The sequence below is a fragment of the Hyaena hyaena genome, unplaced genomic scaffold (assembly GCF_003009895.1).
Source record: "Hyaena hyaena isolate Hyena2069 unplaced genomic scaffold, ASM300989v1 scaffold_93, whole genome shotgun sequence".
Taxonomy (NCBI): domain Eukaryota; kingdom Metazoa; phylum Chordata; class Mammalia; order Carnivora; family Hyaenidae; genus Hyaena; species Hyaena hyaena.
The window spans coordinates 1,086,047-1,113,522 of record NW_024080724.1 but is presented as its reverse complement, the minus strand read 5'-3'; the positions used below and the strand labels follow the sequence as shown (position 1 = coordinate 1,113,522).

At 43.1% G+C, this 27,476-nt stretch overlaps 1 protein-coding gene across 3 annotated transcripts; it reads left to right on the top strand.

Moving 5' to 3' along the window:
• The first annotated feature begins 763 nt into the window (after positions 1-763).
• Positions 764-27,476, top strand: ANP32B (acidic nuclear phosphoprotein 32 family member B). 3 transcript variants are annotated; one of them, XM_039234800.1, is made up of 7 exons: positions 764-1,146; positions 10,115-10,264; positions 13,771-13,893; positions 19,264-19,453; positions 22,068-22,192; positions 23,614-23,683; positions 27,442-27,476. In XM_039234800.1, the coding sequence occupies exons 1-7, from the start codon at positions 1,093-1,095 to the stop codon at positions 27,459-27,461; spliced, it is 732 nt and encodes a 243-aa protein (XP_039090731.1). In that variant the 5' UTR covers positions 764-1,092; the 3' UTR covers positions 27,462-27,476. The 3 variants fall into 3 exon arrangements, with proteins under 3 accessions (XP_039090731.1, XP_039090729.1, XP_039090730.1); XM_039234798.1 differs by lacking the exon at positions 27,442-27,476 and adding an exon at positions 24,640-25,115; XM_039234799.1 differs by lacking the exon at positions 27,442-27,476 and adding an exon at positions 24,661-25,115 and having other exon boundaries at positions 765-1,146.

Below are 27,476 nucleotides of genomic sequence, written 5' to 3'. Positions count from 1 at the left end.
GGGGTGCCCTGAGGAATAAATAAGATGAAAGTCTGCAGGAAAACTTCGTTAAAACTCCGAGACATTAGAAATGCTAATTGCTGCCTCGCTAGCCCAGGTTTAAGTGTTAGAAAACCCAGGGAGATTCTCCGAAACTTGGGGACACTCGGTCCCTCTGTGGCTCTGGCGGGCGCCGGGGCTCCTCGGTGCCCGCAGGCCCGGACGGCCAACTCCGCCTGGTGCCGCGCGGTGAGACGCGGGCCGGCCGCAATTCCGCCCCCGGACGGGGGTCCCCGCAGCACTGCTCTCCCCCGCCCCCGCCCCAGGCCAAGGGGAGCGGGGTTCGCGCTGTTAGCTTCGCACCGTGTGAGGAAGAGGAAGGCAAACCCGAAAACCCCTATCCGTGCTTCCTTCACGTCTCCCGACTTCGCGGGCGTCGGGCTGGCCTGGTGGGGCCTCCGAGGACCCACCTGGCTTTAAAGAACCCCCGCAGCCCGACTGTACAGTCTCCCCGAAGCCCTCCGGGCAAACGTCCAAGCGCGGGTCGGAGACCCGCCTCTCGGCGCGACAAGCTGGGGCCCCGGGGGGCTCACTCGGCTGCGGGCGGGGAAGCCCCCGAGGAAGGTCTTACATCAGCCACCCCACGTGCAGTCGGAGGGAGGGAGGAAGTCGCTCCAGTCCCCCGGGCTGCGCCTTTCCCCCCCGGCCTCCGCCCCTCCCGCCGCGCGTCTCCCCGCCCTGTCCTTGGTGCAGCGGCGGCCGCCGAGCCGAGCAGCGCCGCGCCGGGCCGAGTCGAGCCGAGCCGAGCAGCCGCCCGCGCCGCGTCGCCGGTTTAAGTGCAGTGCGGGGCCGCGGCCGGGGGCGGCGGTAGTGAGACCAGCGCTGCGCTCCAGCCCCCTTTTCCCTCCATGGTTTCTCTCCGCTCCCGTGAGTAACTTGGCTCCGGGGGCTCCGCTCGCCTGCCCGCACGCCGCCCGCCGCCTGGGACCGCGCCGCCGGCCTCTGCCGCCAGCAGACCCCTTCCGACGGCCCTCGCTGTGCAGGCCGGGACGCCTCTCCCCCCTCCGCCCCCGCCGCGGAAAGTTAAGTTTGAAGAGGGGGGAAGAGGGAAACATGGACATGAAGAGGAGGATCCACCTGGAGCTGAGGAACCGGACTCCGGCAGCTGTAAGCAGAGCCCCCGTCGAGCGCCCTCTCCCCCCCGATGACTTGCATGTAATGGTGGCCACCTGCGGGGCCCGGGCCGCGGGTTCGCCGGCCCCGGCTCGGAGAAGGGCGCAGCTCGCGGGCTCGGACAGGGAAGGCGGGCGGGCTGGCGGGCGGGCGTGGAGGGGGGAGCGAGCGCGCGGGGATTAACTCTTTGGCGTCCGCGGGCCCCCGCGGCCGTCTGGTGAAGGCAATGGGGTGGGGGAAAGCAAACTTTGAGCTCCTCGCCCGCCGGGGTCCTTTCTCGGAGGAGCGCGTGTGCGTGTGGCCGGCGGCGAGGGAGGGAGGAGGGGGTTGTGTAACGCTGGGAGCCATGTTTGCAGCCTCCCGGGATGCGCGGCCGGGCGGAGGCCGGGCCTGCCGAGGAGCCGCGCGGCCAGCCGGGGCTGGCTCCGCGCGCCCCGGGACGGCCTGGGAAGGGGCTCGGGCGGGGCGGGGCCTTCTCCGGTCAGGCCTCGCGGTTGGCGCCGGCCGGGCTGAGGGCCGGGGCCGTGGGGGTGAGGAGGGGGGCTGTCGGGCCTCCGAGGGGGGCAAGGAGCCCCCGAGCGCGCCGGGGGGCTTGGGCGGGCGCGGCCTGGCGCGCGCGGAGCGGGGGAGGGGCGAGCCGGGCAGCGGAGGTGGCGCAACCGCCGCCCCTCCCGAGGCCAAGTTTGAAAAAAGGACGCGGTTCCCGCCATTTTTCAAGCCTAAAAATAAAACTTTCTCCCCCGTTTCTCTCTCTCCTTTCGTCCTCCGGGCCTTCCCGACTCCCGGCCTCCCGGGACGCACCCCGTTCGGCCCAGGCCAGCCGTAGTGGCGGTGGCGACGGCTTCGCCTTCCCTCCGCACCGCGGTGGCGGAGCCCGGGGCCCCTGCCCGGAGTCTGGCCCCTCGGTGTGGGCGGGCTGCGGCTCCTCGCGCCAGCCGGGGCGCGCCACGGTCCGACGCAGCGCCATGTTGGCGGGCGCCCATCTCCCTCCGCCGCGTAAACCGGCCTGTGGGTTCGGGCCGCCGCTCCCGGGCCCAGCCCCGTGGTTTGCTTTGCGCCCGCCTCGCTGGGGCTCGGCTCGCACTGGCGGGAGCCGCGCGCTCCGGCCGCCGCCGACTCCTCCGGCTCGACTCCTGTCGGGCGCGCTGCCGTTCCCCTCCCCCGTTCTTAAAAGGGCAACGTCAGACGGCCGCCTCCGCCCGGGCTAGGCAGCAGGGCTACGGGCGGGCCTCCGTTGGGTTCGCGGTCCCGGCGGTCTCCCCGCACGTGCTCCGGGGAGGCCGACACTCGCCGCTGCGGCCGCGTGAGCGGCGAGCGGGCCTTTGAGAATCGCATCTTTCTTCTCCACCCCTGCCCTCGCGGCGGTCGGGCGCGGGGCCATGTTCCCCCGCGCCCGCGCGGTGTGGCCGCGTCTCCGCCAGACCGGGGCCTCCGGTGAGTGGCGTTCTCTGGCTCTGGGGAAGTCCTCCCACCCCGCCCCATTCGAGCGATGGGCGCGCGTCGTGGAGTCAGGTAGCTGTGGGTAATAAGTTGCTAACTTGTGGAAATTTATAAACCAGGGTTCGCCTGGTGTCACCACAAGTGGGGTACCGGGTGGGTCGCCCCGAACGGCGTCCCGTGCGTCCCCACAGGACCTGAGGGGGATGGGCGTCTCAGCTTGGCACCCCGGGTTTTAAGGTTGAGGTTTGACCAGAGCCGTCCCTTCCGTCCACAGTCAGACATTTTGTGTCGGCCACGTGCTAGTGTGATGAACGGTTGAGCCTCCTCGCACCCTAAAACTTGAAGAGTTGTGTTCCCTTTTTGAGTTGTTAATTGCATACCTTTGCGTTATTACTGCGTAGCTGCACGTTAGTGCAGTGTGGAGTAGTTCGATTTAGCCAAAATTTCTAAAAGCATGTACATAGATCTTAAAACCGCTTTAAAGTCTAGAATTTGAATTCTTTGTCCGCAAACTAAAGGGCTGTTAAAGTACTCTGGAAGAGCAGTGTTCCTCCCATCAGGAAAGCACAGCTGGGATGATCCCACTATATGGACTTTTTTCACATAGGATATCTGGTATGTTCCTCTTTAGAAATAGTATGTATATAGGTTCAGGTTTTAACTTTTCAAGTAATCCACTTAGGCCTTACACTCTTGCCAAAGACAGGTCAGAGTCATGTGATTGTTTCATTAACATTAAATTAGAAGTCAGTTTATCCTTGGCACTATCCCCGTCGCAAGAGCTCAAAAGCAGCAGGTGATTAGTGGCTAGTGTATTGGACAGGACTACCCTACAGCAGTCCACTGGTTTTTAAATAAATATTTGAGTACCAGTATTACGGCAGGGCCTGGAAAAGCAGGGTGAACTAGACAAAGAGCAGCCCCTTTCATTCTGAAGCCTCAGAACCCGGTGGTGCCTGTTGCACTGGTGCAATTCAGGGGCCTTGGGAGTTTGCTGGGAGCCTGCCAAGGTTGGGGGATAGGTAAAAAAAAAAAAAAAAAAAGGCTGCCCTAGGGAACCTGAGGAGGAGACAGAGACAGCAGGAGTCAGGTTCTTAAGAAAGGAAGGCTTTGACCTTAAACTGAAGGCTTTTCAGGAAAAAAAAATGCTGTGGATTTTGAAGGAAATTCTCAAAGAGTTAGTGTTTTGCACAAAATCATGCTTGAAGCAAATGAAAAGTTCGAAGATGACGCCTTTATCAGTCACATGGCTATTAGGGTTTGTTGTGGGGCCAGCAGTTACAGAGTAAGTAGGCTTGGCCTCTGGGATCCAGTAGGCCCTTGTCATTTGGGAAAAGAAAAAGAACCTTTTCTTCATATCACCCCTTGATGTTATGTAATATGGACAGGAGGCTCTTAAATGCATGCATGGCATCCCGTGGTTGACTTTAATATTATCAAGTGAGAAGTAAGACTTTGAGGAGGGTGAGGGTTTAATCACAAATGTTTTTTGGAGGTTGCTTTTTTTTTTTTTCTTCCTTTGGACCAGATGGGCTTTTATTTGTGTGTGGCTTTGTTTGTTTTTTGTTTGTTCTGAGTTTTTTGTTTTTGTTTTTGTTTTTGTTTTTTTTTTGGAGGTTTGAACATGTCCCTGGTAACACTTTTACCTTCTTGTATTCCTTGGCCAGAGTACATGAGACCAAGATAATAGGTTTAGTTCCCCTATGACTATATCCTTATTCCTTGTAAAACAAGTATGCACGTTTCTTTAAGAGGGGACTTGCAAAGAAATGTATACTTCAGTTTTTTTCTAAGACCAAAAGAGTTCTTGATATCAGGTGTATTTTCTTAGTGGACAAAATGGCTAAGATAGCATTTAAAACTAATCCACATAAAGAACAGAGATCACCATTTAAAACTATACCCAAAGATAAGAAATACTTTATACAAAATATTTCTAGTGTCCGTTAACTTCACTTAGAGCAAATTGTGCAGTGCTACAACATACTGTATACACTAGAGAAATTGGTAGTATTTTCAGATGTGAAATGGACACTGGCATTCAGTAGTGAGATGTAATTTAGTTATGTTCCAAAATGGGAAAAATAGGTGTTCCTTATGTGAGGCTTTCATCCTTCCATTACACCAAACATGGCACTCTTTTCCAGCACCTCATTAACTATGCATCTAGGGACAGTTAGCCTTGATGTTAGTTAGCTGTTTGAGTTTTCCGTTCAAAGTTAGAAAGCCCGGCAGGTCCGTGGTTCACAGTGGATGCCGTGGGGGACTCCGGTGGGGGGTGTGCGAAGACGAAGCACTTCCCACCCATCATGAGAGTAGTCTTTCCTTAAGAGATGCATTTCCGTTTTCCCCACTTTTATGCCTTTAAAAGATTTTTCCCCAACTTTTACTATCTTGTGTCTACTAATGTAATTTTGAGCACAATGGGATCTTCTGATTAGTTGCTATGCAACTATGGTTTTTTTCATGTTATAAGTATTGTATCTAAATTGAAGAAAAAATTAGGTACAGATAAGCCAAAAATACTAGATATAGATAAACAAAAATGGGATGGGCATGTGTGAGATTTTTATCATCTAGACATTCTGGTGTATAGTCTACCAGAGTGTTTATTTTCTTCCAAAATAAAATTCTGTTAATGTGTATATTATCTTCTTACATAAATAGAGTAAACTTCTTTATCTCTCTGTCGCTGTTAACTTACAGTCTTATTGTTAATGTCTGCATAGATCATAATTTATGGGGTGGTTAGAAGGGTTTTTGCCCCTTTAAATAGTACTGAAATGAACTTCTTGTAATGAGGATTTCAGTCTTCTGTCAAATGGCTGTCTATAATGGTTCCTTCCTTTACCTACCCACCAATAGGATATGAGTTTTCCTTCTTTCATGTTGACAGTCCTGTCACCTAAACACAATTGAGTACCGCTAATACAAATTTGTTCCACTGTCGTGTTGAAAACATTTTAAAATAATGGTAAGGTAGAAGGTTTGAACATTGGTTAACTCAGAAGAATGGCAGAAGTTACTTTTTCTACATTTTTGGATTCTTTTACTTACTGCAATAACCATGTATTAGTTTTCTAATTAAATGAATTGATAACTCTATAATTCGTCCATACCTTTACCCCTCCTGTTATAATTAGAGAAGATCACTCAAGCAATTTAAACCAGGTAGGTTCTGTGTTGTGTTGTTTTGTTTGAGTAGCCAGGAGAGTGGGAAGTGAGAGCAAGTTGGAGACGGTGAAAGGAAAATTGCTGGACTTTCTCTGACCCCTAGCACTAATTGCCATAACATGGCTATAGTATAGTTCAGGTTTTTCAGTGAAAAAGTACTAGAAAACAGTAGTTTTTCTGATAGTTGCAGAAAACTAAAACAAGAGTTAAATAGGAAATAATATGGATTACTTTCAGTTAAGTGTTTATACTGAATTCATGTTTGAAGAAAGAATCTAGTTTAATTAGAAAATGGTGGATGACGAGTGAATTGGCCTTAAAAGTCCACCTATCTTCAAGCAGAAGGCCAGTTAACTTTATCTTGGACCAAACAGCTCCTTCTGACTTGTACACACAAATATACGAGTGCCTGCCCAACCTTCCTTCCTTAGATAGAAGCTCTGGGAGGATTTGGAACATCAAAAGGAGAAGCTGGGACCTTTTTTTTTTTTCTTGATTAGAATCCCTCATTTATTCTGAACCTAGATTGAGAGGCCACAGGATTATCTATCCCCAACTCCCTCTCTTCCCCAGTTGTTATCTTCCTTGCAGGTGAGTCAGGATCCCTTCATAGTCAGCAAGGTGTAGGGCTGTAGGGGAGGCTTAGTTTTCTCAAATGCTGCTGGCCCCATGCCTGAGAGCAGATACCTTTTACCATGCTACTGTTTAGAGCTTTAAACAGGCTGGAAGAAAGCTGCTGAGGGTTGGCTTTCCAGACCGGTCATCCTTAGGCACAGTCCCAAGTGGAACCCACCTGTGGCCTCTGCTTTCCTCAGTGATTCCCGCTCTGTTCCATTCCTCAGTGGCTGGTCCTCCTACTGTGCCTCTCTGTTCTGGTGGATAGCATGCTTTACTACATCTTCCTGGAAAGGTCAAGGGGTATGCCTTCTCTGTTGAGCCATACAATCCTCTGTCCTACTCACCTCAGTAAATTGTTACCTTCTTCTCATAGAGAAAATTAAAGGTCTCAGGTGTGCTTTCCCTGAACTTCCTGCTCTCCTGCTTACAAGCTCCCCTACACCTGTATCCATCCTGGCCTTCTCCATAGGAAGCGCTTCCTGCCTCCAACAAGATAGAATGATCTATCTCATTTTTAATATGCAGTTCTTAGTGTTGTGGTTGAACATCAACTTTTTAAATGTGATGATCTGTGTTTTTTATGGCGTGTCTGTTTTTTGTCCATGCTTTTGGGTTATTTTTTCTCACTTAGCTTAAAAACAGTATCCTCAAGCAAAAGATAAGTAAATGCAAATACCTAAAATTTTCATATGTACAGAAAGATCACATTCTGGATATATGTTTAAATACTTAAAAAAGTGCTTAACAGGTTGGTTGCCATTTTAAGTAAGGAACTCAACTCAGTAACAGAGACTCAAACGTCTATATTCTTTTATCTAGCAATAGATTGTGAGAAGAGAATCCTAATTACAAAAGAAATTTTACTGAAGATATTTTGCCATTATTATGATAGGGAAAATTAGAAGTATATTCAACAGGATTGTAAAGTAATTTGTGGTACATCCATATACTTTAATGTTTTTAGCCATTTAAAAATATTGAGTTGTTATGCTGAGTAATGAGTTTTATCTTACTATATTTGAAATATACAAAGGAAGACTGAACTTATATACCAAAATATTAATACTGACAAATATTCCTTGCATTGATGTGATTATGCTTGTGATCAGAAAGAGGTTCTCTTTATTATATCCAAGTTTTCTTTTGTATCATCTGCTCAGTCCCCTACAATCCTGACACAAATCCTGATATAGTACTCTGACAAGCCTGCAACCAGTTTTCCTCATTTAACAGTTGTGAAAGCTCTTTCTCATACTGAGATATAGTGGTAACTAAAACAGACATCACCCTACCCATCATGAAACTTGAAGTCTAGCAATGACTTTTAAAATCTTTATTCTTTAATAAATTAACACCATCATTGAAATGCTAAGTAAGTTTAGAGAGCAAGGTCTCCCAGCCACTCACTTTCTCTTCCTGAGAGTTTCTGTACATATAAGAAAGTGAATGTGTGGTCTATTACATAAATGACAATACCCCCGCACCCCTTGTGCCCATTTTTCATCCCACAGTGTATCCTAGGAATAAGTCCCTTGTTGATGGGCATTTAAATTGTTTTCTAAGTTTTCAGTCCTTTTTTCAATAACTTCTCATGCCTTATTTCATAAGCCTTTACATGTGTTTGAAACTACTACTTTACCATTGGTACCACTCCCAGTTTTTCTCGGGTCTCTCTTTCAGGATGCTCAGGGTTCTGTCCTTGGTTCTCTTTTCAGGAATTCCATCCTTCCACTATTGTTTCTGTCCTGATGACTCCAAATACAGTACTGACCACCTACCTCCACGCCAGACCACATTCCCAAGGGAACCTTAAACTCAGTAGCCGTCCTGGTATTCATTACATCCACCCCTCAGAAAGCTGTTCCTGCTTATTTACATCTAGCTGCATGGCTCCCATTTCTGTAAGCCAGAACCTCAACTCCCCTCCATCATCTTCCATACCCAGCAACTAAACATGCAGATTTGAACCTTTAACATTTTTTTTTCCTCCCAGTTCCTTCCTCTTGATTCCTGTTCTGCTGTTTGGTTCAGCAAACATGTTTTAATTCACATTTGAATCTTCATGGTAGTTTTTGATGACCCTAGTTAGGGTAGAATCTTATAGTTGAAAGAAATATCCAAGAGGTGGTTTCACACAGTGACCTGGGAGGCAATATGACTACTGCTAATTCCCCTTTACTTGGCTTTTGGCATGTAAGTGTCATTCTGTATAATTTGGATCTTCTGTCAGATAGAGTCATAGAAAATCCCCCAAACCAAGTGAGAACATTTTAGTTGTAGTTCTGTGTTAGGTGTGTGGGCAATTACAGTTGACTATTTTTATGATTTGTTGATTTTACTTTAAAAAAAAGACAAAAATACATGCTTATAAAAAGCTCAGTACATATATGAACAAACAGCCGAGGTAGGTCCCTGTCATACCCCTACTCCCTTTCCCCAGAGATTACTTTTTTAGCATTTAGTACGTTCCAGGTGCTATTCCTCTGCAGCTCCCATGCGGTGGGTACTGTTATCTCTACTTTGCAGATGAAGAGCTTGAGGCACAGAGAAGTTAAGTGAGTGTCTGAGATCACAAAGCCTGTAAGTGGTAGAACCAGGATATGACCTCAGGCATCTGTTTGTAGAGCCCACCTCTCTCTCATTTGACACCTTAAGTTTTCAGAAATGCTTATTTTCCTTAAAAAAGCTGGGGAAATGGCAGAGATGTGTGAAGAAATGTGGAGTGAAGGAAAGAAAGACTTAAAGGTGTAATAGGCCTGCATGCATCCTAACTGAAACCAGGGCTTGTGAGGAGGAAGTAGACCACCGGGTAGGGAGAAGTTGTGGTGTGTTGTGGGTATCACGACTCTAAATCTGTTTCCTTCTCTGTATATGGGGGAGGGTGTTGTGATGCAAAAATAATGAGTAAGTTCTCTGTAAATGATAGCAATTACCAGAGTACTATCCTTGGATTTTACACTGGAGGATGAAGACCTTACTAGCTCATATTCTCATTTTAGAACTATGAGCATCTTCCTTCCATATAGCTTGCTTGATTACTGCTATCAAACATGGTAGATTCACTGCAAGAATGCCTTTGGCCGTTACTTTGCCGTTAATTCTAATTTGCATCACTGTAAATTGACCAAAACATGTTAAGAGTTGCAAGTTTCAGAGTCAGCTACAGAGCAGAAATGGAATAGGGATTATCATGGTAGTTATTCACAGGCTCTTTATTAGTTGATCAGCATTTAAAATCATGGGGCACCTGGCTGGCTCAGTCAGAGTATGCGACCCTTGATCATGAGGTTGTGAGCTCGAGCCCCACTTTGGGCTTAGAGCTTACTTAAAATAAACTAAAATCTTCAGATGTGATACTCTTAGGGATTGGAATTCTGAATTTCAGGATCCACAAAGGAGAAAAGGAATCTTGGGAAAAGGAATGAGGTAGATACAGTTTCTTCTCTTGTATCTTAAGAACTGTAGTTTCTCTCTCTGAAAGTCAAGCACTTAAATCTTTATTTATACCATGGTGTAACATTCCATCCTTGGTATCTATTAGTATATTGTTACTAAAGGCTTAATCGTTTTTCATTTATTTATAACTGTGATCTCGGTCTAAATGGAGGTTGCCCCTGTATGTGGGTGTTTTTGCTGGGTGTTTGTGGTTGTAGTTTTTGCTTCTTTATTTTATGTATGTTTTTGAAAGCTTTTTTTTTCTTTTTTCTTTTTTTCCCTTTGTCATTCACAGGTTCGAGAACTTGTTCTGGACAATTGCAAATCAAATGATGGGAAAATTGAGGGCTTAACAGCTGAATTTGTGAACTTAGAGTTCCTCAGTTTAATAAATGTAGGCTTGATTTCAGTTTCAAATCTTCCCAAACTACCTAAATTGAAAAAGGTAAGTCCCTTTTTCTTTAGCAGTAAAAGAGAGAACATTCTGAGAAAGGAAATATATATGATTTTACTTGTGAGGAAGCATTTACTGTAGCAGAAAGCACATGACCTTTGGAACTGGGCATATTTGGGATTGAACTCCAGCTCTATCATTTCCCTGATGGGTAATCTTCTGCAAGTTACTTAATCTAAGGCTCAATTTCCTCACCTGTTAACTGGTGCTACCACCTGACCTTATGGAATTGCTGTGATGTTTGGAAATAGTACATGTTGCATGATCAATAAATAGTGATGAAGAATAATTATTTTGTGAATAAGTTACTAATTGCTATAAATTTGTTGATATAATGTTAGCTGTGTATGGATGCTCTCGTTTAGGAACCACAGGTGCCTCTCACCCTTCATGTTTTATGCTTGTTGATTAAGGGTGAGTTTCAGTAAAGACTTCAGATTTGTAGTCTGTGATAATTCAAGACCATTACGTATTCTTAATGAGAAACAAAGTTTAAAATGTGATTAGGGGCACCTGTGTGGCTTAATTGGTTAAGCATCTGACCCTTTATTTTGGCTCAGGTCATGATCTCACAGTTCATAGGCTCAAGCCCCACATTGGGCTCAGTGCTGACAGTGCCGAGCCTGGTTGGGGGATTCCCTCTTTCCCTCTCTGTGTGTGTGCCTTGCTTGCACGAGCACATGCACACTCTTTTTCTCTCTCCTTCAAAACAAACAAACAAACAAAAAAACCCATTAAATAATAAAATGTGTTGTGACTGCAAGAATTCACTATAATGAAGCTACTGTATCTCCCTATCCTAACTGATGGTTCACTGTTCATACTTTGTTGGTCTAATTATAAGCCAATCACTGCTTCCCACCCCCCAGCCCTACCAATTTAAAAAAAAAACCCTCAAGGAAAATGTTTTCTCATGTCCTTGTCCAAGTACCTGTCACAGAGCTCCAGAATGTCAAAACTGGAAGAAACTTTGCTCTTTTAGTCTAGTTCATTATTTGTAAGGATAGCAATAGACCCAAAAAGGTATAGTAATTGGCCTAAAGCCATCTACAAAAGAGGTTTGTACTAGAGCCAAAACTAGAACCCGTATCTCCTATTTCCTAAACCATGCCTTTTATATTGTATAATAAAAGATATGTGGTCATGTAAATATTGCAGAATTTTCCACTGTTCTCTGTTCACTTTATTAGGCAGTGTAAGCAGAACTTTCATCTAAAAGTACACATAGAATCTGTAATCAGATTTAGGCAAAATGCAGATAGGCTGTTCCTCTAGCCTGTTTGAGTCCTGAGAGGAGCTTGTTTTGGGTTAAGTACGTGAATTAAAAACCAGAAATGTTTTTTACTTATTTGCCTTAGGTAATAAGTGCTCAGGCAGTCCTCAGAAGTTTTAGGTAACTTAGCATCCTACAGAAAGAATAATCCTGTTACATTTAAATTGGCTAGTTGTTCCTTCTGCTAAGCATCTACTTTACTGGACATGGGTTATTGGTGACATTGGGAGCTCTGATTCACCTGTTGACAACTGATGGCTTTCTGGCGTGTATCTACATAAACTTGATGCAATATGATTCTAGTGTGTATTTTGTGTTCTGTTTTCCTAGCATCCTGGTACATTTTCCTGACGTACTATGGTCTGTGTGCTGTCAGACTTACTCAGAAGAGAACTGAATCAGTGACTACCTATATAGGCTTTATCAAGTCCTTCTGAAGTCTTGTTAATCACTTCCTTGCAGAGTTAGGGAGGAATGGAGAGATTTACAACTCAAACTTACAGGCAGATAAGATGTTCTTACAACTGATACAGACTTTATTTTCTTTCTGTCCTAGAGCACAGATTATTTTTTAACATGAAACAGTTTCTGAAAGAAATTTTGTTGTATAAATGTCACAGGATTCCTAAATGTACACATTGATTTCATTTCAAAATAAACATGTCACTAAATGTTTTGGCAGATTGCCTTGTTTCTCTGCTCCCTAAGATAGTCATGTTGAAAGGATACAAACATTACATAATATGTGATATTCCAACCAACCAAGAGAAGTGGCCTCTGTTATTGTTTTGATTTACTAAAATCTCAAAGCTAACACTTGAGTCTTTGTTGATTATAGACTTGTATTTTTAAATCTAGACCATGACTATATAATTTGACTGGAATATCCCATGGGAACGAAAAAATGTTTTGAAATATTGCATTTTCCTCTTCTGAAATATTTAATAACACCTAAGTTGCAGGCTTGTCTTTTAAATTCATTCTTTCAACAAATATTTAGGTTTTTAAAACTTCTCTGTTCCGCATCATGTAGTTTATTTCATTGCATGCCAAAGACCAAATTACATGAAGTTTTCATGCTATTCTTTATATGTAACAAAGTGGAAAAGGCAAATTCTTCTGAAGCTAGCCTGCCTGGCTTCAGAATCCTCCATCACCACCATAACTGCTTTGTGATCTTGGCCAAGTTATAGGGTTGTCTCTATAGTTTCTTTTTCCTCACCTGTAAATGCGGGTAATAATTCCACCTACCCCATAGGCTTATTGTAAAAGCAAATGAGTTCATGTATCTCTAGTGTTTCAAACATTGCCCGGCACTTAAGTACTGTGTAAGAGTTAGATGCAGTTACCATTGTTGTTGGCACTTAAAATAGAGAATTGAGACCAGTTGTATAGCCTGAGTTTTCTCATCTACAAAATGAAGAGTTTGAATTAAATGCTCTCAACTGTCTAACTTTTCCAGGCTCCAATTTCTTTCACTTCAGATTCTGATTCCTTGGTGAAGGCTCTTTCCTTCATTGGCACACCGCTTGCTGTGCTACTTGACCTGCAGCTAAGAAATAAGAGTAGGTTCTTATAAAGGCTAGTGCCGGCTTTATGCTAGAAGTGGCCTCTGGGGAGTTGGTTTCGGCAACCCTGAAGCTGTTGCTCCACTCACTTTTCTGAGGTCATGGAGCTTCTTGAAGGGCTTGTTTTGGGGCCTACCCTGAGCCTTCAGAGCAACATTCCCTGGTGGCTTCCAGGTATGGAATCCTACAATGTGTCAGAACTCTGCAGACCAAATTAGGTTTCAAGTGGGCATAGTGAGCTTTGCTTGGCACGCAGAAGAAGCTGCTTAGAATGCACAGACCATTTACCCATCCTGGCAGGTATAGAGTATTGCAACTTCTCAAAGAATTCTAATTTGCTTTGACCCACTTTTGAGGTTAGAAAATGGATTCACTGATGTTAGGGGCCAGATCTTGAGCAAACTGTTATAATTAGCAACTGGTTAAGGAACTCTTAGCTCCTTACACAACTCTTCTTATCCATCCTGTTTCTCCTCCTCCTCTGAAATGTTCTTGGAATCTGCAGACTGCTTATCTGGTTTAATCACATAGAGCGAACAAACATGCCCTAATAGAAACAGATTATTTGATCTTGATAAGAATTTAAAAACAGTATTTGCTACTTAATAAGAGTTTCTCTGTGTGTATTTGTGTGTATATTGTATATTCTCTTGCAGCTTGAGCTCAGTGACAATAGAATCTTTGGAGGTCTGGACATGTTAGCAGAAAAACTTCCAAATCTCACACATCTAAACTTAAGTGGAAATAAGCTGAAAGATATCAGCACCTTGGAACCTTTGGTAAGTATGTGAGAATTTGGAAACCAGGACTTATTGGTCATTTTCATTTTCATATTTCTTTATAGGGAGGGAAGTGTTTGGAAATAGTAATTGATCAAGAAAGTGGTGGTTCATATGATAATATTTTCTATAGAAGTTTTAAAGATCTAGTTAGTAACTAGGCCTTTCTAGTTACATGTTTTGTGGCTTTGCTCTCCCTACCTGATACTGTGCTGGTGTCCTTCAAAGGGGAATTCTTTTCTTTTTTGTCCTTTTTAAGTTTCATATATTGACCATAGCCTTAAACATTTATCTTAATCTTTTTTCCCCAAACTGGCCAGGCTATTCTATACTGTCACATTTTTATAGAAAAAGCCGTTCATACTGGGTGGCATATCTGAATTGTAGATGGAACAGTCCAAGGACAGCTCCAGTAAGTTTTAGGTCTTCTAACTGATCTTGTGCCCCAGCTGGATTGTTATTGCCTAAAGTTTTGCATGGGAACCCCCAAATCCTCCTCAGTCTTACGTACTGGGATAAGCTATGAAAAGTTAAGTTTAAGTGCCGTTTGGGTTATAGGCTTGCTGTGTGACCTTGGGCAAATTGTTTCTTCTCCCTGGGCCTCAGTTTCCTCATTTATGAAGCAGGGAGGATAATAATCTCTACGTTACCTTCCTTTAGCAGTTCTGAGATTAAAACAAGGTAATGCACTTAACTCTGCTTTGTAAGTTGGGAAGCTATACTAATGGGGGTCCAGTGGTAGGTTGTAGGCCAAAAAAAGAGCTGGAGAGAGGTTAATGCAAGGTATGGGGCAGCCTCCCAAGCTATTCTGTTTGGCTGCCACCTGGAAATTTCTATGAATTTAACATTGTTAAGTGACTGATTTCCATAAATTTGGCATATAGAATTCCATTTTAATAAGGCTAATGGAACTCCCAACTTGTTTCATACTACCCAAAGAATCATAATGGCTTCTTACTGTTTTTGCATATACATAAAGTTAGCGTTTCCTTCCCTTTGACTTACCTTGAAAACATTAATGTGGAGAAGTTTATGTAAGCAGATAGGAGGTGTCTCAAGATCTGGAAGAGCAGAACCCAAGAGGATATAAAGCATCTTTCTCCATGATCTCTATCTGTTTTGATGTCACAATACATGAAAATATTTGGGTTTCACATCGCTTGTACAGAATGCTCTGTTGGTATTTCAAGAAAAGGAAGGTAGAGTTAAATTGTGACTTCTTTTAACAAAGGATTTCCTGCTAGAATTATAGCATCTTTTCCCTCCTAATCAATAATTAAGGGTCTACTCCAATGTAAGCTAAGTTGCCTTTTATTGAGTCCCTTTATTTTTTATGTTTCATTAAGTGGACCATGTATAGCTCATATTCTCTCAAATGTTAGGAGCCTGTTTCTCAGCTTTGTTTCATGAATTTTGTCCCCTTTTTCTGTTATAGATACATCCAGGTACTTGGGCTCCTTCCTTTTTACTGGTTCCATTCTTTTCCTCCAAACCAATCCCCATCTCCAATGTTTAAGCAAACATTTACTGAATTTTGCTGTATTCAAGGACACTAACATTTTCCCAGTGTGTCCTCCTACAACCCAGAGAAAAGAGAACAGCTGTCCCCCTCTTAGAGATGAGGAAACCAAGTTTAGAGAGTTTAAATAATTACTCAGTGGTCACAGATAAATAGCAAACTAGGGATTCAAATCCAACTCTTCCATTCTTTCCACTGCCCTTGGGACCTGTTCTTTTTATGTACAAATTTATTTTATACCCAAATTGACTTTAAACTGGGAATTCCAACAGGAGCACTAAATTAAATGCTGGTGTCTCCCAATTGACAGGCTACATCTAAGCCTTTGTTGTTTATGTGTCAATGCTAGGCCTATCGATTCACGGTCACTGTGAGCATAAGAACCCCTTTTTTCTAGAACAGAGTGCCACAGTACCCTCATGTTGGATGACCAGCTGTTGCCTAATTCTTGTGCCAACCGGAGTCCTCTTTGATGTTTTACCAGAAGCTTTTGTTGGTGTCATAGCACACAAGAGACAGAGCAGAAGCAAACCTTGCATGGGAGTTGTTTTCTTGGGCGTTCTGACCTGGTCGTTGATGAATAAGGGCCCTTTGTGGTTGTGAAAATCTCAGTCCCCCAGGACCGTGAAGAATGAGAAATAATCATAGTTGTATTTACCATTTTTAGAGGATCTGCTAAGTATCATACACTGTAGTAGGTGCTTTACATGTGTTGTTTCATTAGTAACCCTCAAAAAAACATTTCTATAAATAGAATAGAAATAACATGGCCCTCAGTTTACTTATGAGGAAGCTGAGGCTTGGGAGAGTCCGAATCCCTTGTCCAGAGTCACACTTAGCTAGCCAGTGACAGAGCCACAGTGCTGCATACCCAGGGCCATCTGGAAACGCCTGGGCTCCCACCATTCTCCTAAACTTGTTCAGATCTCTGGCGGGTGCTAGGTAGTTCTCCTGAAGTTATATCTTGGAATAAAATAAAGGTGTAGGAGAAGGTGAAGGGGGGGGGAATGTTGGGTCCATTTTGTCTTCTGAAAGTTTTCTTCAATGGGAAAAACACCATCCTCATCCTCATTAACCACGTACATTTTGAACACCGTCTACTTTGAGCCCAGTTCTTACAGTCAATGCAATGATTGTGAATGCCTCTGCTTGCTACAGGGACATTAATCGAGAGACAAAGAAGGCATCAATTCAAACTTCCTTGGACACCTTTTTTAAGAGACCTGGGCCATCCAAACCATCCCCCAAAGCCTTTCTAAATTCTAAGAAGGCAAGCAAAATTATTGTTAATAAAATGTTTAATGTTTATTATGGCTAGCCTTTTAGTTTTAGGCCAAATTTCTGGTATGGTAGCATTCTGATTTTGGGGGTTTTTGGTTTTGGTTTTGTTTTGTTTTTTTAGCAATATTTACACATTTACATTGGGGTCCTGAATAATCTGTGGGTAGTATATTTTGGGCCTTAAAGCGCAATTTTAATATTTTAAACAATTCTAGAGTACTACAAATACTTGGAATTTTGTTGTTATTTGATTTCACTTCGTTTTCTAGTATACTGTTTGGCATATTTGAATTATTCATAATGGGTCCGTAAGTAGCCAAAAACCTCACAGATACATGGAGTTTCAGTAATAGGTGAGCCTTGGAGGCCTGTCTCCTGTGATTGTAGATGGAATTAGCGAAAGGGCCTGAGGCACTATAGAACATTAAAGATCAAGGGTTGTATGCTTTTTTGTGCATCTGTTCCCTGGGTATAATTTTTGAGAAGTAAATGGCTCTTCCCTTGAGTAAAGAATTTTTAGACTTTGGGAAAGCTGCCTAAATGTACTTGTGGTTATATCTTAGCTGGTATAGAGTCAACCTTTTTTTGTGACAAGAAGAGTTTTCCAGTGTGCCAGCTAGTTGTCTGGGGCTGTATTTCTACATATTTTCCCTCTTCGGCAAGAAGTCCTACCTGGAGGTCAGGGTCCACTCAGTGGGGAACCTAATCTGAAAGCTATTCAACATAAAAGCAGCTCTCCCTATCATTAGGAGGTCTGGGGACAGCTTTCTTACGACCTCAGGGGACTAACTTACATAAGCACATTATTTGATCCATAAACTCTTGGATCATTGTACCTTGGTATTTTGAGGAGTGCATTTGCCTGTTGCCGTAACCCTGCTCTGTGTTCCCTGCCTGGCTTTCTCTTCCCAAGGGCTGCACAGTGAAAATAAAACAAGTGTGGGAACCTCTTCCTTGACTAGGAAGAGGAAGATTCTGTAAGTACAAGGGTCAGGCACCCTTTTCTCGACAGGGCCAGATAGTAGACCTGTTGGGCCTCAGAGGCTATATGGTCTCTGCTGCAGCTACTCAGCTTTGCCATGATTCTAGCACAAAAGAAGCCATACGTAATACATAAACAAGTGAAGTGGCCGAGTTACAATGAAACATATTTTACAGAAACAGGCAGTGGACCAGGATGGGCCAGTTGCCTTTTCCAAGGCCTGCTTTAGGGCAAAGATTTTTAAGTCCTTTTGTAATTCTCCAGAATTACTCAGATACCTCACCTCCTGAAGACAAGGGTTTTTTTCATCTGCATTTCTTCCCAGGTCCTTGTAAATGTTGAAATAGTTTTCCCAGCCTTTAGACGATGTTTATATTTTGCAACTCAACTTCATGCAGAGATCCTCTTAATTTTTTTTGTGATAGTACTACTTTCTCAGAGAATACCAAGCTTTTTCTCCTGATACAGAACCATTAAAAGTGACATTTATGAAGCTATGTGTCATGTGCCCTGCAGGCTTATTGGCCGTATTGTAGAGGGCTCCAGGTTACATACTGCTTCATGTTTTGTGTTTGCTTTTTAAGCACTTGCCCCTCTTCTCCTCCTAAGAGGCTCTGCTGTACTTCCTGCTGCTCTCCTTACTTGCCGTTAGTATACTACCTCTGCCCTCCCAATGTCTTCCTTTACCTTGGGTCACAACTTAGTAGAGCTGGGATAGAAATACTAGTACACAGTATAATAAATGAATCTCTGAGTAAAATACACGGACAGTTTCTTACCCACTTTGGCTACTCCGAGCACTTTCCTTGGCCCAAGCTCTTAGATCTCAACTATTTTGTGTTTTAGATAGAAGACGAAACCAAAGTTCTAAACAAATGAGGTTTTGCAACTGAATTTCAGGGTTTGGTAAAATCAGAAGAATTTTACATCAGAAAGGTCTGGTAATAGCATCGATCTTTCCCCCCAAAATTAAAAAAGAATAATTTTCCTCTCCTGAAGTTTCAACTCTTAGTGCCCCCTCCTTTCCCCCAGCCTGTACTACCTCCCCCCTTCCTGGAGAAAAACTGTATCACTACACTTCGTGGTTTATTCCATTCTCTAGTGTTTCACATCTGTGTCTTTGAATAGAAATCTCAGCTGCCTTAAGATTGAGTTGATTTTCCCATCCCTGTCACCCCAGAGCTTTGAAGACTAGGCTTGATATCCAGCAAGTTCTACTGACCATTGGATTACTTGGATGTTAAAAACTTAGTTTTGAACCAAATTTATTAAAACTGTGATTAGTCTCATACTGTGGAAAAAGATCCAGTTTAAAAGATACTTTTTCAAATTTGTTTTTCTTAAAACTAGTAATGCTGCCAGAAAAAGACCCAATCTCTGAGAAGGTAGATAAGGTAGATTGTAGAAGCAAAAATCTAGTGACCTATGATAAAGGTTGCAAAGGACTTGAAATTTTTTCCTGAGTATAAAGCTGAGTTGGTAGCAGCTAACTGAATACAGAGCCTAGAATTTTACCTCTTTGGGAGATGGGTTTTGTTGCTTATGTTCCTTTGGTTTAGAAAGTATGTTTTTTGATCCTTTTCTTCAGAAAAAATTGGAATATCTGAAAAGCCTGGATCTGTTTAACTGTGAGGTTACTAACCTGAATGACTACCGAGAGAGTGTCTTCAAGCTCCTGCCTCAGTTGACCTACCTGGATGGCTATGACCGAGAGGATCGGGAAGCCCCTGACTCAGATGCCGAGGTGGATGGTGTAGATGAAGAAGAGGAGGATGAAGGTGAGTGGCCATAACATCCAGTGAACCGAATTTCTGCCTTTGAAAGGTCATGATAAAAGCTCCAGAATGTTCTTGGTATTGAGAAAAATAATATGTATGTGTATAGGCATTCCCTTAATTTGGAATTAGGACTTCTGTTGAATTTTAAGAAGCTCTTGGGACATTGAAACCTTCAAATGATTCAAAATAAAAATGGTTTGTTAGCTAGTTAGCCTTGAATTTGGAGAGATCATAGACCATGCCCTAACATATTGAAGTAATTGTGGTTTACCCTTTACTAAAAGGACCATCATCTCATGTCTCCCTGCCTGTTCTAGTTATTCCCCTTTCTTGGTTACTGTCTGACTTAATCCTTACAAACTCCGCTCTGTCAGCACTTGCAGATTGTACTTCCTGATGTCCGGAGCTAGGTTAGGTTCCTTTGCATGCTAAAGCATCCCTCCTTTTTTTCTTTCATAACTTGTCACTCTCTGCTGTTTTTATCCCCTTCGACTATGCTATTATGATCTTACTGGGTAGGAACTATCTTTTTATCTTTATTAACAAGGCCTAGCACTTTGTAGATACTAGGTACGTGTCCGTTATATCCAAATGTAAATAAAACTGCTTTCCTGAAGGGCTTGTGCTTTCCTTGCATGGTGATTCACTGAGGCACTCAGGATAGTTTCTCGTCTCTCCACCGACTTCAAAGGAAACAGGGTGATCAATTTTCATGTAAGTCAGCATGAAGAAAACTTACTCTCCTAGAATTCCTGAGGTTGCTGGAATCTGTGGTGTTGTATTCGAAGCATTATATTAAATGTCTTTTTCTTTAAAAATAAAAATCCACAAAAAGAAATGGTCAAAAAAAGTAGAGGAAGAAATTTGTCAGGCAGCCTGGGTGCAAATTGGTGGTGTAGTACTCTGGTAGCACTTCTGCAGTTTTATGACAGCTTCGAGACAAGGTAATACAGGATGGGATGTCGGTTGGTAAAGCGGACACAGAATAGGGACATCTCCCTTGGTTCCAAATGTTCATTCACTTAGTCCCTTTACTGCGGTTCTCTGTTATTCCTGAAAACGATGTGTGCCTTTTTGTCTCTTTAATTGAGCTTACCTTAAACAGGTTGAATGGCCCTCTGTGCCGGAGCATGTAAGAAAATTACTTGGAGGGTGGAGAGCAGCTCCTGAGAAGGAGTATCAGTCAGGCAACAAATTTGGGCATTTCCTAGGTGCCAGGCATGGAGGTATATAGTTTTGAAGGTAAAAATCAGATATGGTTCCTGTCCTCTTTGTGCTTACTGTCTACTGAGAAGAGAAAAAGTGTTAAATAATCACAAGTGGAGTAAAGCATGAGATAATCGAGAAGCATCAGCTGCTTATATGGGAGCATGTGAGCTGGGATTAGGAGGTCTGGTGAGTCTATCTTGAAGAAGTGATGTTTAGGGGTACCTGGGTGGCTCAGTCGGTTGTGTGCCCAACTCCCTCATTCATTCATTCATTCATTCATTCATTCATTTTAGAGAGATAGCGAGCATGGGAGGGGCAGAAAGAAAGAGGGAGACAGAGAATCCCAAGTAGGCCCCGTGCTGTCATCACAGAGCGTGATGTAGGACTTGAACTCGGGAACTATGAGATTATGACCTGAACTGAAACCAAGAGTCTGATGCTTAACCAACTCAGCCACCCAGACTCCCTGAGCATCCAACTCTTGATTTCGGCTTAGATTGTTATCTCATGGTTTAAAGGGTTCGAGCCCCGCATTTGGCTCTGCACTCACTGCTCAGAGCCTGCTTCAGATCCTGTCTCCCCCTTTCTGGCCCTCTCCTGTCTGCATAGTCTCTCTCAAAAAGAAATAAATGATTTAAAAATTAATTTTAAAAAAGTGATGTTTAACTGAGACCCAAGGGTTTGGATCTGTTACCTAAGTAGAGAAGAAAGGGAGGAATACGCAGAGACTAGGAAGCAGGACAGCACAGCAAGCTTCAGGACCAGGAGAGGTAAGAACTGCTTGCCTAGAGGCCTGCACTAAATGGAGTAGAGACACAGAGGGTGCAGGTACCTCTCAGCCTGCCTCTTATTTCCCCTCTCTCCACCGGGTTATTACGAGTGTCTCTTTGGTTCCTCATCTGGCAGCTGGCTTTATGGTGGTGCCCTTACTTCAGAGAAGGAACTCATTTATTTATTTTGGGAGGAGGTTAACGTTTTACTGTGGAACATTTCAGACCTAGAAAAAGATAGAAATAATACTGAAACGAACTTTCATGTTTCCATCATTGAGCTTCAACAATCCCCGATTTGTGGCTGATCTTATTTTATACATACATATCTCTACCCACTTCCCCCTTATTTTGAAGCGAATCCCAGAGATCATATCATTGTGTCACTAACTGTTGTAGCGTACATCTAGTCCACCAGGGCTCCTGGTCTCCAGCTATAATGGCACCGGGATGGACAAAGGGACTGAGTTGCAGCAGCCTGGGAGAAAGGGGACCACCGAGGTACATGGGTTTCCTGGACATCGGTGTAGCCCAGCATTTGTTCTGTAGCCCAACCTGAAGTGCCCCAGCACCTTAGCAGGTGTGCCTCGTGGGCCATCAAGGGTATTTAATGAATACCTTTGGACTGTTTTCAGAAGGAGAAGATGAGGAGGACGAGGAGGATGAGGATGGTGAAGAGGAAGAATTTGATGATGAAGATGATGAAGATGAAGACGAAGATGTAGAAGGGGAAGATGATGAAGATGAAGTCAGTGGGGAGGTTGGTGCAACTATGTTTGCTGCTCTGTTTCCTATTTGTAGTTAAAAATGTGGGCGATTTTATTTTGTATTTTTTTTTTAAATGTTTTGTTTCTAGGAGAGAGAGAGAGAGAGCGTGAGCAGGGGAGGGTCAGAGAGAGAGGGAGTCACAGACTGAAACAGGCTCCGGGCTCTGAGCTGGCAGTCAGCACAGAGCCTGACGCGGGGCTCGAACTCACGAACCGCGAGATCACAACCTAAGCGAAAGTCGGATGCTTAACCGACTAAGCCACCCAGGCGCCCCTGTATTGTTTTTAAGAAAAAGGAAAGAAAAGGAAAAGGACTTCTGATGCAATTAGTGAACTTGTAAATAGACTATTAACAGTATGATGGATTTAATTTGTGTTCCCCCTTTTAGTAAGTACTAATAAAATGCTTGCTTCTACGGGATAAGTCTTGACCCTTAAACTTATTGGGAGGAAGTAATGGGTTGAGTGTTCATTCCGTAGGATGAGAAAACTGAAAATGTTAAGAGCTGATGGATTGTCTGTCCCTTCTGTTGTGTTGAAGGAGAGGAGGGCATGTTTACCAAGTCTGAACTTGTTCTTACATGTTGAGCCCAATTCAGTAAATATTCTGTGCTTGCTGTTTTCAAGATTTGGGGTTGCAAAGTTAAACAAGAATGTGGTCCTGCCTTGAAAGAGCAGATAGTCTAGTTTGTGGGACACCCAATAATACAGTGTCTCTGAGGAGCCGTCTGCCACAGAAGGACAGGAGAAAGGACTGACCTAACTTTGATAAACCTAAGGGAGGTCGTGAAGACAGGCAAAGAAACTGAAATGTCATCAAAAAGCATTTTCCTTTGTAGTACAAAAAAAGTAAGGCTGAACATTTATGTAATATCATAGGTGTTTAATGAAATTATGTTCCTAAAAGAAGCTTTTTATAAGGACAGGAATACAGAGTTTTGTCCAAACCTGTTCTAAAATTTAAAAATTTTAGGGGCGCCTGAGTAGCTCAGTCGGTTAAGCATCTGACTTCAGCTCAGGTCATGATCTCACAGTTCGTGGGCTTGAGCCCCATGTCGGGCTCAGACCCTGGAGCCTGCTTCTAATTCTGTGTCTCCCTCTGTCTCTGCCCCTCCTTGTACTGTCTCTACAAAAGAAAAAGAATAAACATTAAAAAAATAAAAAACTTCTTAATCATTTCTCAGATTCTCCATTATAAATAGTATATTAAAAGACATATCTGGCAAATGCTTCCTTCTGAAAAGCAGTTTTTAAAGAAAATTTTAATTCAAGTTTATTAAGAGAAATGAACTGGTCTCAATTAAAGATTTTTCTCCTTGGTGAATTTTTATATTTATTGGCAAATTATGTTTTTCTCTGGACATCTCAGCTTGGCAAATCAGCCTAATAGTGGTTGCTACTTACTGTTCTTTAGGAGGAAGAATTTGGACATGATGGAGAAGTTGATGACGATGAAGATGATGAGGATGAAGATGAAGATGAAGGTGGGTCTAATGCATGTACTTTGGTCCTCCTAAGTTAAAAGTCATGGGGAAATGTCCATTAATTTAGAATTTAAAAACTACAGAGAACAAAATAAAATTCCCTTTGCCCTCGTGGTCTTCCTAGGCTCTTACATAGTCCTGTCAGTGAGCCTGTGCTGGCGCAGACCTCCTGCTGTGCGGTGATTAATAATGCCTGTCTACGGGCAGGAGGCTGCCCTCAGTCCCACACTTCAGGTGTGTTTATAGACCCCAGCATTTGGGTTACTGCCAGACATGAGATTTCTGGTTTTGGAATTCTTTCTTTAAAAAAACGTCTATCTAACTGGATCATATTTTTTGCAGCATGTATAAATAGCACCCTTCTAATTTTATTACTGTTAATTCCTTTTCCCTCCCACAGCCAAAACTTTGAGTGAAACATCTGTTTATTACTCATTGAGAGTATAGATTCTCAACCTGTGTAGGTTTCAGAGCACTAGATTATCTGCTCTGCTTTCCATTGGTTCAGACTTTCTCAGTGTCTGCTCTCTGTGCCAGGTACTGGACCAAATTTACACTGAATATAATAATTGGGGCCCAGTACCTGCCTTCAAGGAGCTTCATGAAACATAATGCAAATTAGGTAATTTTATTGACCTAGCCATGAATTTTTACCAGTTGGAAAAACCAGGATGATGTACAGGTATTTTTGGCTCAAATACCTAAAAATTGTAAGAAATATGTTTTGAGTTAATATTAACTAGCTACAGTTTGAGTCCGCTTTTAGACAGCAGCTTAAAATTGAAAAAACTTTGCTGTCATTTGAGATGCTGCTGTGCATTTTGCTCTTTTTAAAATCAGCAACCTACCAGTTTGGTTGGTCTTAACATTTTTTTCAACTCCCAGCCATCAGAAGTTTATTGTTGTTACCTCTGTTAGCAGTAACTTAAACAAATGCCTTTCCCATTGTCTCAAAGTGAATTTCTGTTATTGTGCAGAGGAGGAAGAAAGTGGGAAAGGTGAAAAGAGGAAGAGAGAAACAGACGATGAAGGAGAAGATGATTAAGATCCCAAATAACTTGCAAAAACAGAACTGTTCAGTATTGGTTGGACTGCTCACATGGATTTGGTAGCTGTTTAAAAAAAAAAAAAAAGGTAGCTGTGATACAAACCCCAGGACACCCACCCACCCAAAGAGCCAAAGAATAGTTCCTGTGACATTCCACCTTCCTCCATTTAGTCCCTCTTGGAAATTCACCACCAAGCTTGGGGACATCACCCCAACAAAATTGTAAGCGTTTGTTAGGTTTTCGTGTAAGACTCTTGCTGTAGCGTGGATAGCTGTGATTGGTGAGTCAACCGTCTGTGGCTACCAGTTACACCGAGACTGTAACAGCATTTTTACTTTCTGTACAACAAAGAAGCTTTGTAAATAAAATCTTAACATTTTGGGTCTGTTTTTTCATGCTTTTCTTTTCAATGAAATTTTTTTACATTAGGACATTTTATGTGTCAACTGCCAAAAAAGTATTTTTTAAGAATTTAAGTGAAATAAACACGTTCCTCTTTGGTAAAGTCTAGTTGTATGCTTACATTTTTAAATTAGACTTTAATTGTAAGCTCATGTTGAAACACTACAGAACTGGTTTCTCTGGCATTTTTATGTGTTAGTGGTTGTTGAGGAAATGCACAAGTGCATAGGATCTTTGAACACTTAAATCTATTTTCATTTCTCTAACTGTGGGAGTAGACTTTATTATTTGTTTGTTTATAAATGATTGCTTATTTTTGCGAGAGAGAGAGCCACACATGTGAGTGGCTGGAGGGTCGGAGAGAGGGAGATAGGATCCTAAGTGGGCTCTGCACCCGGAGCGGAGAGCCGGATGCAGGGCTCAAACTCATGAACCATGATATTATGACCTGAGCCAAAGTCAGCTACTTACCCAACTGAGCCACCCAGCTACCCTGGTGGTAGACTAGTTTGTTTTTTGTTTTTTAAATCATTTGTTTATTTTTGAGAGACAGAGCATGAGCAGAGGAGGGGCAGAGAGAGAGAGAGAGATGGAGAATCTGAAGCAGAGTCCAGGCTCTGAGCTGTCAGCAGAGCCCAATGGGGGGCCCAAACCCATGAACCGCAAGATCATGACCTGAGCTGAAGTCAGACACAACCAATTGCGCCACCCAAGAGCCCCTAGACTTTTTAAAACAACGTTTGAAATTCAGTGTTCCGGAGCCTCTGAAAGCCAATACAAATGTTAGATTCAAATAATAGATGAGTTAAGGGGAAAAAAAAGTATAAAGGAACAGCCTTACTCTGGGGTTCTGAGAGATCCTAATTCTAACACTGCCTCTGCCACTGATTTCCTCTGTAACCTTGTGTTGACCTCTGGATCACCTCCCAGCCTGTAAAATTGAAGGGGTGTGACCAAATGGCTTCTGAAGTCTCTTGTAGCACTGATGGTCTGTGACCCTCATTGACAGGGAGGTCTGAAGAAAAAAATGAGCTTTGCATCAAGGCCAAAACATGTAGGGTTTGACTGACAAGTGAACAGAGTATGGTTTGTTATCAAGACAGGCGTGCTAAAGAGGAATGACATGTGAAAAGCCTTGGCAGGGAAGCGGGTGGGCACTGCCCAAGGTCAACTCCACTCTTCCAGAAGATGGAAATTTTCTCTATTCTTAAAGATCCTAAAGGGATTTGGGGGAGGGGTAGATGTTCAGCTGTCTGTGTGTTCAATGGCTCAACCATTTAATAGATAATTTGACTTTGTCGGCGATGTGTTTTGTAGTGCTAGATTTGAGGATTCTTTTAGTAAATCTTAAACTATAAGCTGCTGGTATGAGTAAAGTTTTTATGCATAGAATTAGTGTTAAAGGTTGGAATCTAATTTGAAAATGAAGAAAAAGTTACATAGTGTCAATGGTACTCCCAAATTGTGTCTTTAAAATTGAAGTCCCTAGGCTTTAAAGTGGAGTTTGCTTTTTGCAAAGGAAATTCCAAAAAATTGAATTTGATTTCTGGTTTAACAGGCACTCTATTTATTTTCAGCCACAATGCCTTTGCCATTTGGCAAATCTTTGATACATCATAAAGCAATTTCTTCTGTACCCAGGTTTTGTATATATTGCCAAATATCAAACACTAACTTTGGATGATAGTTTTCCTGCCTCTTTAAGTTTGTAGAATTTTTCCAGTATCTACCAAGCACTTAGGCTGTGCCAGGCTCCCTGGCTGGACAAAAGGGAGAGGAGAGGGCTGGGATGGAGACAAGCTAGCTGTTGGATGTTCACAGTAACTAGTAGGGAAGAGAAGTCAGACTCAGGAGTGATACTTGACTAGTACCTGCAACTAGAGCTCCGGTAAGTGTGAGCATAATAAAGAGACTAGAAAGGTGGCATCCATCTAGAAGGATTGGGGGTGTCTACCAGAAAAGAAAATATTTGAGCTGCACATGCTGCCAATCCCAATTGAGAAATAAAGTTGGGTTTAGAAGAGGAATGGGGGAAGGAGGGAGGGTCATGACCAGCAGGGGTCTGAGGTTGGCACCTGCTGAGTTCCTTTAGATTCAAATGGACGGGTAAGAATACAGGAATGGCAGGTGAGACTGCAGCACTAATTTGGGACTTCTCCTAAGGGGCCTTTGAAGGTCATTCATTCTTGGGCATTCACTTTGTAAAGTGTCCATTTGACCTATGACATGTGGCCAGTGAGGGTGTATGGGAAATTACCAAGCCAGTTTTTCATTTCTATCGTGTTTTTTTCTTTTATTTTTAAATAGGGCTCTCCAGAAGTCTGTGACCTGCTGGCCTCCGG